The sequence below is a fragment of the Hipposideros armiger genome, unplaced genomic scaffold, assembly GCF_001890085.2.
Source record: "Hipposideros armiger isolate ML-2016 unplaced genomic scaffold, ASM189008v1 scaffold_310, whole genome shotgun sequence".
Taxonomy (NCBI): Eukaryota; Metazoa; Chordata; class Mammalia; order Chiroptera; family Hipposideridae; genus Hipposideros; species Hipposideros armiger.
The window spans coordinates 1,445,653-1,459,372 of record NW_017731660.1 but is presented as its reverse complement, the minus strand read 5'-3'; the positions used below and the strand labels follow the sequence as shown (position 1 = coordinate 1,459,372).

At 42.1% G+C, this 13,720-nt stretch overlaps 1 protein-coding gene across 1 annotated transcript in view; it reads right to left on the bottom strand.

Moving 5' to 3' along the window:
- The window catches only part of VWA3B (von Willebrand factor A domain containing 3B), a 154,448-nt gene extending 140,844 nt beyond the window's left edge, over positions 1-13,604 (bottom strand). The window contains 2 exon segments of the mRNA XM_019659997.1: positions 8,982-9,188; positions 13,388-13,604. Of these exon segments, the coding sequence (XP_019515542.1) occupies positions 8,982-9,180 (199 nt within the window). The 5' untranslated portion in view covers positions 9,181-9,188; positions 13,388-13,604.
- Positions 13,605-13,720: the final 116 nt, after the last annotated feature.

Below are 13,720 nucleotides of genomic sequence, written 5' to 3'. Positions count from 1 at the left end.
AATAAAAGAGGGACATCACTACAAATTTTATAGGCATTAAAAAATGTTAAGGGAATTCTATTCTGAATAAAATTACCATATGACCTAGGAATCCCTCTTCTGGGTATCTACCCCTGTCGCCTTGCAGCTGCCGATTTGAATCTCCTGCGCACTGATCCTTTGAAGTCATAAGGAAGTGTCTTGGAATGCTGAGACCCAAGGGAATGATCTGGGTAAAACTTCCTTATCCGGTGGTCTTGGAATATTGAGGCCATCCCGGGGATCATACTATGTGTGATCTCACAGAAACTCTACTTTTGACTCTTGTGACTTCTTAACCCTTCGCCGCCCCTCCTCGAGCCCCCCAGCCCTTGTCACACGGGACGTGATATCTGGCGCCCAATGTGGGGCCTTGACAAGGGAAGGAAGACTTAGAGTCTAAGAAAAAGAAAAAGAAAAAAGGTTTAACAGTGATAGGGCCCCAGGGAGGAGCCATGGCAACTACCAGGATAAAGAGGTAGGGGAAATCCCGAGAAATTTAACCAGGGTAAAAGGGAATTTACTAAAAAACTTCTGTGTGAAAGAGTGTAAATGTGTGAGTGATTGATTACAGCTTCATGGTGTTAACCACGAAGCTTGAGTGGGCCCCCATCTGCAGTTCCACAGTCAGATGCAGTTCCGCATCGAAATGACATAAGGGCGATTTGGATAAAAAGTCAACCTGGCCTGGGGCTTATACAGGCACGCCTTTGTCAAGACGGACTTAAATTCCCGTGAGGGAAGCAGCCAGAGGGGCATCTGAATAAAATTTGAGTAAAAGGCTTACTTTCTTTCTTGTTACTAACATGAAAAACGCTGAAAGCCAAGACAGACCTTATATTTATCCATTCAAACAGCTTCTTAAAGCTGGGGGAGCTCAAATTTCAGACCAGAGATTAAAAGAGCTTTTAAAGGTAATTAAAACTTATTGTTCCTGGTCACCTAATTTAGGAATAGTAGACTTAAAAGCGTGGGAGGAAATCGGTGATAAACTCCGTGACATACAATATTCAGGCGTTCCTCTCCCAGCAACAATTTGGATTACTTGGCAGATAGTCCAGTCAGTTTTAGAGCCTTTACAAATAGATGTGGAAGATGGAGAGGAGGACGAAAAAAAGGCTATAATTCACCTTCAGTCCATTTAGTTCCCGCCTCCGCCGCCAGCGTCAGCCACGGGGAGTGAGAGGGGACATTCCAGGCTGCAGGAGGAAAATGTTAATCCTTTCCTCCCCGCTGCTCTCCCCCCCTCGCCCTCCTAGGAGAGATTCACAGGCGCAGCTTTCTGAAGTAGAAAGCCATCCGGCAGGCGCGTCTGGAGGGCGATTTGGAAGCTTTAGCTTTTCCTGTTACACTTCATGAGCGTGTTGCTCCTGGTACAGATCCTCAAAACCCAAACGGAGTTTATAAACCTCAGTATGAGGCTTTTCCTTTTAAGATATTAAAAAAATTAAAACTTGCTGTAACTCAATATGGTCATACTTCGCCATTCACCCTAGACATAATTCGTAATTTGGCTGATAAAAATCGTTTCATTCCTATCGATTGGCATACAATGGCTCAGACATGCCTTTCGCCTGCTCAATTTTTACAATTCAAAACTTGGTGGACAGACGGAGCAAAAACCCAAAATATATACAACCAGTCACATAATATTGCTATTTCTCAAGATCAGCTCCTAGGGACAAATGACTAAAGAAACACCAAAAATCAGCTAGTTATGGATGATCAGGCTATAGCTCAATTAAAAAGGATTTGCTTAAATACATGGAAAAAAATAAAAACAGATGGTCAGGCTCCAAAGTCTTTTCAAAAAATCCTACAAGGTCCAACTAAACAATATACAAAATTTGTAGCCCACTTGCAAGATACAATAAAAAAACAGGTAGCTAAAATCATTCAACAAATCCTTGCCTTTGATAATACAAATGATGATTATAAAAAGGCTAATGGGCCAATAAAAGAAAAGACTGATCTGTCAGGTTATATTCGCTTATGTCAAGGAGTAGAAACAGGACAATTTAAGGCTGTGATGTTAGCTCAGGTATTGACAAAAATAAAAATCGAACAAAATAAATTCCCAGAAAGTTGTTATAATTGTGGAAAATCTGGTCATACAAAAAAAAGTAAAAAAATAAAAACAGTTCCCGCACACCTAATACTACAACTCTTAGGGAACTCAGACAGCCCGGACTATGTCCGAAATGTCAAAAAAAAAAAAATCATTGGTCTTCGGAATGCTGGTCAATTTATAATAGAAACGACACTCCGCTTCTGGAAAACGGAAAAAGGGGCCAGCCCCAGTCCCAGACAAAAACCAGGACATATATGGCACAGGAGATGCTTTAAAATTATCAGACAGTGCCCATTCTAGACTTAATGTCCAACAATTAAATCCAGCCACAAAAGAAAGTGCTGCAGTTGATGTCTGTTCAGCACAAGATATTTTGTTGCTCCCTGGAGAATCCCCCCTCCACGTGTCCACAAAAGTTTTTGGCCCGATCCCTCCTAATACTGTTGGACTTCTCCTTGGTCCTTCTTGTTTAACTTCCAAGGGAGTCACTGTTCATACTGGGATCATAGATTCTGATTCGAAGGGAAAAATTCAAGTCCTCTTCAGTTCCCTGGTCTGCGAAGAAAGGAGAGCGAGTTACGTAACTGCTTCTCCTCCCGTATATTCTCCCAGAAAAAAAAGTGAGACAAAAAAAGGGAAACCGGAGGATTTGGAAGTACTGGTCAGACAGGTGTTTTTCTAGCGAAAAAGATATAAAAAATTCGTCCTGTTTGTCAAATTAAAATCCAAGACAAAAATGTAAAGGTCTTTTAGATACAGGGGCTAATGTTTCTATAATTAGTTCTCAAAAATGGCCAAAAAATTGAAAGGTACAAAAACCAAATATTAACATAGTAAGAGTTGACAAAGCTTCAGACTTACGACAAAGTGTCTGTATTCTTCCTTGCCTAGGTCCCAAGGGACGAAAAAGATTTTTACAACCCTATATTACAAATATTCCAGTTAATATATGGGAAAGAGATTTACTTACACAATGGGAGACAGAGATTTGGATACCTCCTCAAAATAAAAAATACGTTATATGGGATCTTCGCCAAAAAGAAGTTTAAAAATTAACCAGGGGATTACTCAACCCAACCAAAGTCCTTCATCTCAATAAAAAAAAAAAGCCTAATAAATTGTAGTTCCTTTTAAAAAACAAATATATTATTTAAATACTCATGCTGAGTCTTGACAAATTGCCATCAGTGACTTTTATAAAATTATTGACAATCATTATCCTAAAAATAAATTGCTTCAGTTTCTTCAAAAAACTAATGGATTTTACCTAGAAAACTTAGACGCCTATTCCTCAGGGTCTAACAGTCTTCACAGACAGATCTAATAATGACAAAACAATTGTCTGTGAAAAGGTTAATCAGCTTATACAAACAAATTACACATGGCTCAAAAGGCTGAGTTAATAACAGTGTTAACTGCTTTACAAACATTTTCTGACCCTTTAAATATTGTTTCTGATTCCGCCTATGTAGTACACACGGTACAAAATATTAAAACTACATCTCTTTCTAATAATTCTAATCAGTCTCTCCAGCTACTGTTTAACCAACTTCAACAGGTTGTGCGAAACCGTCAACACCCCTTCTTTATCATACACATTCCTACACATACTACCCTGCCGGGTCCGCTGACACAAGACAATTCAATTGCTGATTTGTTAGTAGGAAGTGTTCAGGTTGCCGAGGCAACAAACCTCCACTCCCTAACACATACTAATACAGGTGGTCTGCGTTCACGGTTTGCTATCTCTAACAACCTAACTCGTCAAATTATACAGACATGCCCTACTTGTCAGATTCTTAATGCTCCACAAGAGCGTCCTAAAGGAGTTAACCCTCAAGGTTTAGTCCCCAACGCTATTTGACAAATGGATGTGACTCATGTTCTTTCATTTGGGCGGACATCCTTTGTTCATGTTACCATATGAACATGGATACGACTTCTGGTTTTTTAGTTGCCAATGCTATGACTGGAGAGATCACTGCCCACACCTGTCGTCATTTACTTGTTTGTTTTTCCATTATGGGCCTACCTCGTTCTATCAAGAAAGACAATGGCCCTGCTTATACAAGCTTTAAATTTGCACAATTCTGTGCTATATGGAACATTTCACACACCACTGGGATTCCTTACAATCCACAGGGTCAAGCTATTGTTAAACGTACTAACTCCACCTTAAAAAAACAGTTGCAAAAACAGAAAGGGGGAGACAGCAAGGACGCCCCACAGATACAATTAGCAAAAGCTATGTTTACCTTAAATTTTTTGAATTCTTCTAGTTCAAGTACTGAACCACACCTTGGATGGACTGCAGCGGAGAGGCATTTCAACAGCATGCTTAGTCCAAAACCTTTGGGAAAAGTTCCTATCTGGTGGAAAGATATGCAAACTAATCAATGGCATTTAGGAATCGTATTAACTTGGGGACGAGGTTTTGCTTGTATTTCTCCAGGTCCAGAGGAGCGGCCTTTGTGGGTGCCTAGCAGGTGTGTCAAACCTTACCATGAGCGACAGCTGGAGGAAGAGAAAGTTAGCATGGATAGCAGACATAGAACCTCCAGTGTTCCAAATGTCCGGTCTATAGCTGACAATCACGCTGTAAATCATCCGATTGCCCCCCCCCCCCCCCCACCCCCCCGGAGGAAGCACTCCCAAGACAGAAAAAGCTCAACCTCCCACATGGGGACAGTTGAAAAAGCTGTCTCAGATGGCAGAAAAGAATTTGGATGAAAAAGGCTTAACTAAAACTGATACCAACATGCTAGTTTCTATGCTTACAGTAATTTCAGTAGTAATTTATCTTTTGCAAAGCGTTGTAACAGTTAATTTTACTTATTGGGTTTATTTGCTTAATCCTTCATTTACTCTTTTAAATCACACTTTAAAAACCACCTATTTGCATTGGTTTAAAGACCGCCCCCCCCCATGTCTCTCACTTTGTCACCAAACCTGGGAAGTTCCCAGAGAGAAAGGAAATAACTAGTTTAAAATGTAACTGAAATATTTCTACTTATTGTGTTTAATCTTAACTTTACTGTAAATATCCAACAACTACAGCAGGAGGTGGATTTGATGACATATGCTCACTTATCACTCCTGCCTGGAGATAAAACGTTTTCCAAGGCTGCGGAAGAGTTTTCTACTTTAAACCCCCTCCCTTGAGTAAATACCCTTGGAAAAGGACTTATGGGTGCATTTCTAATTTTATTGATTTTATTGTTTCTATTTTACCTAGTCATCTACCACAGACAACAAAAGCTCAGATGGGAAATAATCAGAAAACCACCTAGGCTGTGTTCTTCATATTGCTAAAATCAAAAAGGGGGAGATGTCGCCTTGCAGCTGCCAACTCGAATGCTCCTGGGCACTGATCCTTTGAAGTCATAAAGAAGTGTCTTGGAATGCTGAGACCCAAGGGAATGATCTCAGTAAAACTTCCTTATCCAGTGGTCTTGCAATGTTGAGGCCATCCCGGGGATCATACGTATGTGTGAAAGCACAACTCGCAGAAACTCTACTTTTGACTCTTGTGATTTCTTAATGCTTCACCACCCCTCCTCAAGCCCCCCAGCCCTTGTCACATGGGATGTGATATACCCCCAAAATTTGAAAACATTTATTCGTAAAAATGTATGTACTCCGATGTTCACTGCAGCATTATTGTGGCCCAAGACATGGAAACAATCGAAATGTCCTTCAAATAGATTGGATAAAGATGATGTGGAACATACATACAATGGAATACTACTCAGCCATAAGAAAAGATGAAATACTGCCATTTGCGACAACATGGATGGATCTTGAGATTATCATGCTAAGTGAAATAAGTCAGACAGAAAAAGTTGAGAACCATATGATTTCACACATATGTGGGATATAAAACTGAAAGCAACAAATGAACAAGACAAACAAACAAAAACTCATAGACACAGACAACAGTATAGTGGTTACCAGGGGGAAAGGGGGCAGGAGAGGAGGTTGAAAAGGGTAAAGGGGGTCAAATATATGGTGATTAAAGGAGAACTGTCTCTGGACGGTGAATACACAATGTGACATACAAATGGTGTATGATATAATTGTACACTTGAAACCTATATAATTTTATTAACCAATGTTACCCCAATAAATTTAATTAAATAAAAAAATAAAGCACTTAAAAATGTTAAGGGAATATTATGAACAATGTCTTGCCAATATCTTAGGAAACATTGACAAAATTGACAAACTCCTTGAAAAACACATCTTTCCAAAGCTAGCATAATGAAACTGAAAATCTGAATAGCTCTATGTCTATTACCAAAATTGAATTTCTTATCAAACTTTTCCTACAAACAAAACTCCAGGCTCAGATAAGTTTCACTGGTGAGTTCTATCAAACATTTAAAGAAGAAATAGGGGTGGCCGGTAAGCTCAGTTGGTTAGAGCGCAGTGCTCATAACACCAAGGTTATAACACATGGGTCACTGAGATGCACCCTCCACAACCAGATTGAAACAACTACTTGACTTGGAGCTGATGGGTCCTGGAAAAACACACAGTTCCCCAATTAAAAAAAATTTTTTTGTTTAAGTTTAAAAAAAGAAAAAATAGTGCCAGTCACTTAAAACAACATCACACCATAAATGGGGGGGAGGAAATATTACCAAAGCACTTTATGAGGCCCGCATAACCCTGATGGCAAAACCAGACAAGGACATTAAAAGAAAATTACAGAGAAATATCCTCATGATCTTAGATGGAAAAATCTTTGACAAAATATAAAGAATTGCTGTTTTGCAAATATTAATGATTGAATTATAATTATTTGAAATATGAGATAAAACTGCTTTCAGTTTGTATGCTTATGTAGAACTCCCACAGACCCTGACTCTCAAAAATACTAGATGGGGGACTGGCCGAGTGGCTCAGTTGGTTAAGAGCAGAAGCTCTGAGCAACAGGGTTGCTGGTTCGATTCCCACATGGGCCAGTGAGCTGCACCCAAGCTGAGCTGCCACTGAGCTGCCAACAGGTGGCAGGATGGCTCAGCTGGGAGAGCATGTGCTCCTAACAACAAGGTTGCCGGTTCTACTCCCGCATGGGATGGTGAGCTGCGCCCACCCACAACTAAGATTGAACACAGCACCTTGAGTTGAGCGGCTGCGAGCTGCCGACAGGCAGCTGGATGGCGACTGGACTTGGAGCTAAGCTAGCTGCGCCCTCCACAACTAAGACTGAAGGACAACAACTTGGCTGTTCCCCTTCCCCAATTCTCCAACATTGTTCCTCTTCCCCAATTCCCCAATAAAATCTTAAAAAAAAAAATACTAGATGGTACAGGGCTGTGCTAGCCCCTGTGGAAGGAAAAATAACAAAGCATAGCCTGAGCTGTCACGAGAAAGACCTTGCCATTAGAATGGGCTTCCAGATCAGTCTATAAGAAACACATCCCCTAGACCGTCCTTATTATCAGGATGGACAAAGTGTCATGAGAATGGGTGAAAAATTGGAAAAACATGGTATTAAAGGGTGCTCAGTAGGTATTTGTTCAACTGACTGATTAACTAATTGGCCATTTTCAGTAATTTCAGAATTACTGAGAAAAACCCTAGTGCTGGAAATTGCCCTGACTGAAAGCATGCTCCTCAGGTGGGCTGTTTCTAACATGTTGGGCAGGATACCCCTGCTGAGAGGGTTAAGTAATAAGCTGCAAGACACTCAGTGTCCCTGGCCCCCAGGCCCTGCATTATATTGGGTTGTCACAAAAGTCATGACGCATTTTTGCAATGAAAAACAGAAAAAATACATCATGACTTTTCCGACAGTCCAATATTTCAGTAGCAACTCAAGTCAGTGTGTCATTTGAAATCGAACACACCTCCCCCATTGCACTGTTGGCGGGCTGTACTCCTGGGAACTGAGAACCAGCACTCTAATCAATGCATTTAGAGAAAACGTTGGACTGCAATGTAAATAAGGCCATGGCAGGAAAACAACGTGTTCTCCCTGAAACTACACACAGCTATTGTTTAAATCAATGACCTCCAAAGAGGGGTTGCACACCCAGGGGATAAATATTACACAAATAACTTCTATTTCATCTTTCAGAAAAGAAAGGACGAAATTAAGCATGGCTAATATTTAATGTGTGGTTTGACAAATTGTACATCTATATAATACACAAGGTCTGATAATTAAGTTCGTGAACTTGTTGCAACGATGTTGCTAAACTTTTTTGATATCAGAGGGATTATTCATTATGAATTTGTACCAACTGGACAAACAGTTAACCAACTTTACTATCTTGAAGTGCTAGAAAGGCTGCGTGAAAAAGTTTGATGACCTAAACTGTTTGCCAACAATTCATGGCTCTTGCATCATGACAATGCACCAGCTCACACAGCACCGTCTGTGAGGGAGTTTTTAGCCAGGAAACAAATAACTGTATTGGAACACCCTCCCTCCTCACCTGATCTGGCCCCCAATGACTTCTTTCTTTACCTGAAAACAAAGAAAATATTGAAAGGAAGCCGTTTTGATGACATTCAGGACATCAAGGGTAATACGACAACAGCTCAGATAGCGATTCCAAAAAAAAGTTCCAAAATTGCTTTGAAGGGTGGACCAGGCACTGGCATTGGTGCATAGCTTCCCAAGGGCAGTTCTTCGACAATGACCATAGTGATATTCAGCAGTGAGGTATATAGCACTTTTTCTAGGATTAGTTCGTGAACTTAATTGTCAGACCTTCATGCATCTATGGGGGGGGGGTGCAAACATCTTTTTACCGCTAAGGATGTGACATCAAAATAAGCTCAGTGACCCATGGGTTTTGAGAGGCCTTCAGAATGGACAGAGCCTCCCCAGAGGCTACTGGGCAGCGTGCTGGCTGGGTCTGCTCTGTGAGTACTCTACCTTCACAGTGTGGGAATCCAATTTGTGACAAAATCTGTTTCAAGGTCAATTTGTTGCTTTTCAGCCCATTCAGTCGGAGCCATTCCTCAGATGAGATGAGACTCTGCTCAACCACGTCAGCTCTGGTGTTTCTCGGTGCCTCTTGCTCCTCTAGCTGCTGCTCAGAGATGGCGGATGAGTTTGGCATCTCCATCTCCATGTTAGGATCTAAGTCACAGGGACCTCCAGTAAGGGCAATTGTCAAACTCAGACTTCCTGAAATCCTGGAAGCAATCTATTAATACCATCAACAGAGGATTGGCTTAATATGAATTACAGTACATCCATGAAGTAGAGTTCTAGCTATCAGTTAAAAATTATAATACAGGTGTATATTCGTTGGCAAAAAAGATATCCACACATATTGCTAAAAGGTATCCATAATATTCAATATCCATAGGTAGATACCCATACACACACAGGAAAACATCTAGAAAGACAGATGCCAACAGATTTACAGTAGATTTCCCTGTGTGGGAGGAGTGTGTGGTTTTTGCATTTTCTATGCTGCTTACATTTTTGCATTACTTAAACATTTCTAAAACAGGATTTATTTTTATAATCAGAAAAACATAAAGCTCTTCTATTTTGGGAAACAAATAATTGCCCCCGAACCTTCATTACACATCAGTATTCCAATTATAATCACATCTGACCTTCTGCTCCCAAAGAGGACAAAGAGGTTAAACCCTGAAACACATCTTTCTGCAGGTGGAGTGGCCAACTGGGAGCCAGGGACAGGGTGGGAACCAAACCAGCTAGGATACATGGACTCACCTTCTGAATGTTTTCTTCTCTGGTACTTAAAGTTGGACTTAAACATTCTGGCTCACATAGCCAGCTGTTCTGGGACCAGCCAGACTTGAGGCAATATGTAACATATTAAATTTACCTAGACCTGCCTAAATACAGCCAGTGTACACAGGAGAGAAGGAGTGGCCAAACTATAATGCAATCTTAACCCACTCACCACAACGTCGGGCAGGGTCTGGCCACCTGGGGAAAGAGGAGAAAGCTCTCCTATCTCTGCAGCCAGAGCGTGCCATGCATATAAATATGTTCCCTGGGCTGTAAAACTTTTCAACAATGGAAATACTTCATTTTTCCATTTTTAAAATTCTGTATTTCCTGCAAGTCTCAGTGTTATGACATGAAATTTCAGTCAAACAGAAATCAATTTGACCCAAGCTAGGGAGATTTTAGAAAGAGAAGTTAGAAGGGTTATTATTAGCAAACACTTATTTAACTGTATTATATTCTGTACAGTATATATTAATCCTTGTAATAACCTAATGCGGTAGGTAGCACTACTATTATTCCCATTTCACAGATGAAAAAAACCAAGACTGAGATTGGCTAATGAACTTGCCCACGATTTCACAGCAGGTAGGGATGTACCTGAGATTCCAAACAGGTCATACAGCTCTAGACTCTAGAACACAGAATGTTCTGTGGGCTTTGTTATATTATAATAAAAACAACTGCAGCAACTTCCATTTGTTGGCCAGGATGGGGATGAGCTTTTAATATGTGATGTCTCATAAATTCTTCATAGCCATATCTGCCACACACTGTTAACACCCCACTTACATTTGAAGAATCAGAAGCTTCGAGGATTTAAAGAAGTTGTTCAGGACCCACAACCAATAAGTGGCAGAAGCAGGAGTCAAAGCCATTTCTTAACCGCTCTTCAAGAGTTCTAACACCCCCGCCAGCCTGGTACTATGGTACAAGCCTACAGACACACCGTATTCCAAAAGGACAGCTTTCTCTTAGGGCTCCTGGCTCCTCACCAAAGTCAGAGCTTAAGCTTCCTGGTTCGTCATCTTCAAGTTTTCAAAGATGATGATTTCTGTTTTAAGGTTTATGTGAATTTGTATTGCCCATATATGTTGAATTCCAAAGGTACAAAACCTCGTATTATTGGTGAAGTTCTTGCCTTCTTTCTACCAGGACTCAGTCTGATGAGAATGTTACAACAGAATCTGGAGAGCATCATGCAGCAGTGGGAAAGTTTAGAATGAAAACTCTGTGTAGGTCCATTTCACTACCTTTGGTAAGTGACTTCCCCTCTCTGCATACTCTATCCTCTAGCTAAGGTGTATGCCTCAGTCCCTTTTGCACTCACATAACTTAAAAAAAAAAAGTCTGTTGGTTCTATTGGATCAGAGAACCTGTATGAGTCATTCTGATTCAGACGTTGACTCTTAGGGTATTTTAGCCTGAGGCTACCTGTATTGTTGGAAATTAAAAGCGACTGGACAGTGGAACTTATCCAGAGAAAACAAGAAAGAGAGGAAAGACATCTTCAAAAACAAAAAGGATCATCCTACTCAAATGGGATAAGAGCTACTGTGTCAGAGCAAGGAAGCCTGCCACAGTATGCTGCCAAGAGACCTGACAAGCCACCCTTTTGCATACAGCCCACCTGCTTTCCCACGTCCAAGTTGGTCTCCAGCAGTCCTCCTGTGTGGAATCTTAGCCTTCAAGGGCCATTTTAAACCCTGCCGCCTCCATTAAGCCTCTCCAGGCCCCCTTACCAACCTTCTGCAGCCTCCCCCTGGGAAAGCCCTAGCTTTGCTTGACATTTCACCATTTGGCCTTGGACACTTCAGGTTTGTCCTTTATAGATTGAAAGAAGGTTCAATGCCTACAGGGACAAACTATTGGGTCGTTGGAAAAGTCATGACGTATTTTTTCTGTTTTTCGTTTCAAAAATGCGTCATGACTTTTCCGACAACCCAATATATGAATGTTCTCAGCACAGTGCCTTGTACACAGCAGGCACTTTGTGTAGGTGTTGAATTGAATTGATCACTTCACATTACTGAGAACCCTGAGTTTTCAAACAAGGCAAAGATTCACAGTTCTAACAAGGCTAAGATCAGGAAATAGCTGTCTCTTTAAACAGAGGTGTATTTTTTCTGGCTATTACTATGTTGTTATTATTATTACTGTTATTATTCAGGATTTCTTCATTGAGGTTATTACAAATTGGAGAAAGAGGAACCCAGAAGTATTAACAACAAATCCCAGTTGAGCACCGTCCTAAGTGCTATCTCAAGGGCCAAAATTTGGAGAAATAGGAAGGGATTTCCTAAATAGAAAGAAGAAGCATAAATAGGGGGAAAAGGGTAGGGGGGAAGAAATTCAAAGTCTGATGAAAGCTGAGTCAGGCAGGCAGAGTTTTGGAGAAAAACAGAAAAGATTAACCTGGCACAAGTCCAAAGGAACTAGGATGGGGACTCCAAGCCTGTGCTGCTGGGGTCTGCCCTTACTGAGCAGCCAAGAGGTACCCATGGTTGTGCTGAGCTGAGCACCTGTGAAAGTCCTCATGGTTTAAGAGAGTACGTCCTGTGATCAGAGGTTGAGGCACAACGCACAACTTAGAGTCTATTAATTCAGCTTAAACATTTCATACATGTCCACCTGCTTTATCATCAACACCCAAAACTTCCTATACCCTTTTAGTTTCTGAAAAAGAAGTGTGTACCAGGTGGATATATCATGTGATTTATGTGAGTTCTGACTATGATTGTTCCAGAAAGAAAGAGTGGATGAAGCCCCATGGGTACCATGTTAACTCTCCCCTAGGACCTTCCTCCCCATTCTTCTGCCCTTGAGAGTCAAGGCTAAGCTGCGATGGGCTATTCAAATAATGTGGGCAGAGGCACAGAGACTGCAATGGACTGTCCCACGATTGAGAAAATGGGGCCACGAAAAGAAAATCTGAGAATAAATGGTGTGCTTTAGGGGGAAGATCCTTTCTGAGAATAAGAAAAAAAGAAAGAAACAGGCGCTCCCAAGATGAAATGAAAACTCTACCAAATGGAAAGTAAATCTAATTAAGTTTTATGCCCACCTATAAAGAAAGCAAAAGGAAATGGGGCTCATCTTAGTGATGTGATTGGGAAAACCATACACGTGTGAAGAATGGGAGGGAGCCAGCGGCCTTTCCAGGAAAGAAAGTTGTAGAAAGCTTTGATCCAGGCACATGGCTTTCGGTTCTAGACTATTCACATTATGATTATTTTTCAGAAATAAATTTCTCCTGGTCCTCATATTCCTCCAATGGCCTTCCCCTTATCACGTCTGGCCTATGATCCAGTCAGGAGCTGGGAAGCTGGCTGTCCACCTTGGAGCGGAGCTGCGGGGTGAGGCTTGGTGGGAAGCGCTGGGAGTGGGCGGGCCGGGTACCTGTTTCCCCTCCTGACCCTGGTACCAAACAGTCGGGAAAAGTCACTGAGCTTTTCCGGACCTGCTTCCGCATCTGTAAGTGAGGGGCAGCCCAGCTCGGAAACTAATTCCAAGATTTCCCTCAGCACCTCGGAGGTTCTGGCGCGGAGCGGACCGCCTCCCACACTTACTAGGCTAATGTCAGGTGGACGACAGGCGGTTACCGTTCAGCAGCCTCTCTCCCACGCTCCGCCGGCCGCCTGCCCCGAGAAGGCGGGGGAGGAACGCGTCCCGCTGGGTGATAAGCAGCGACTCCCGCACGCGAAGGGTCGGCGCTCAGCGCGAAGGACTTGCTGATGGATTTCTCTGTGACTCGAGAGCGAGCCGCGCGGCCCATCGACGACCGCAGTGCCGGGGTTGCTCGGACAGCGCCAATCACCGCGCGGCTCCCCTAGCCGCCCCCGCCCACGGACACGTGCCCCGAACGAGAGGGGGCGGGGCGGGGTCCCGGAGCCCGGTGTAGG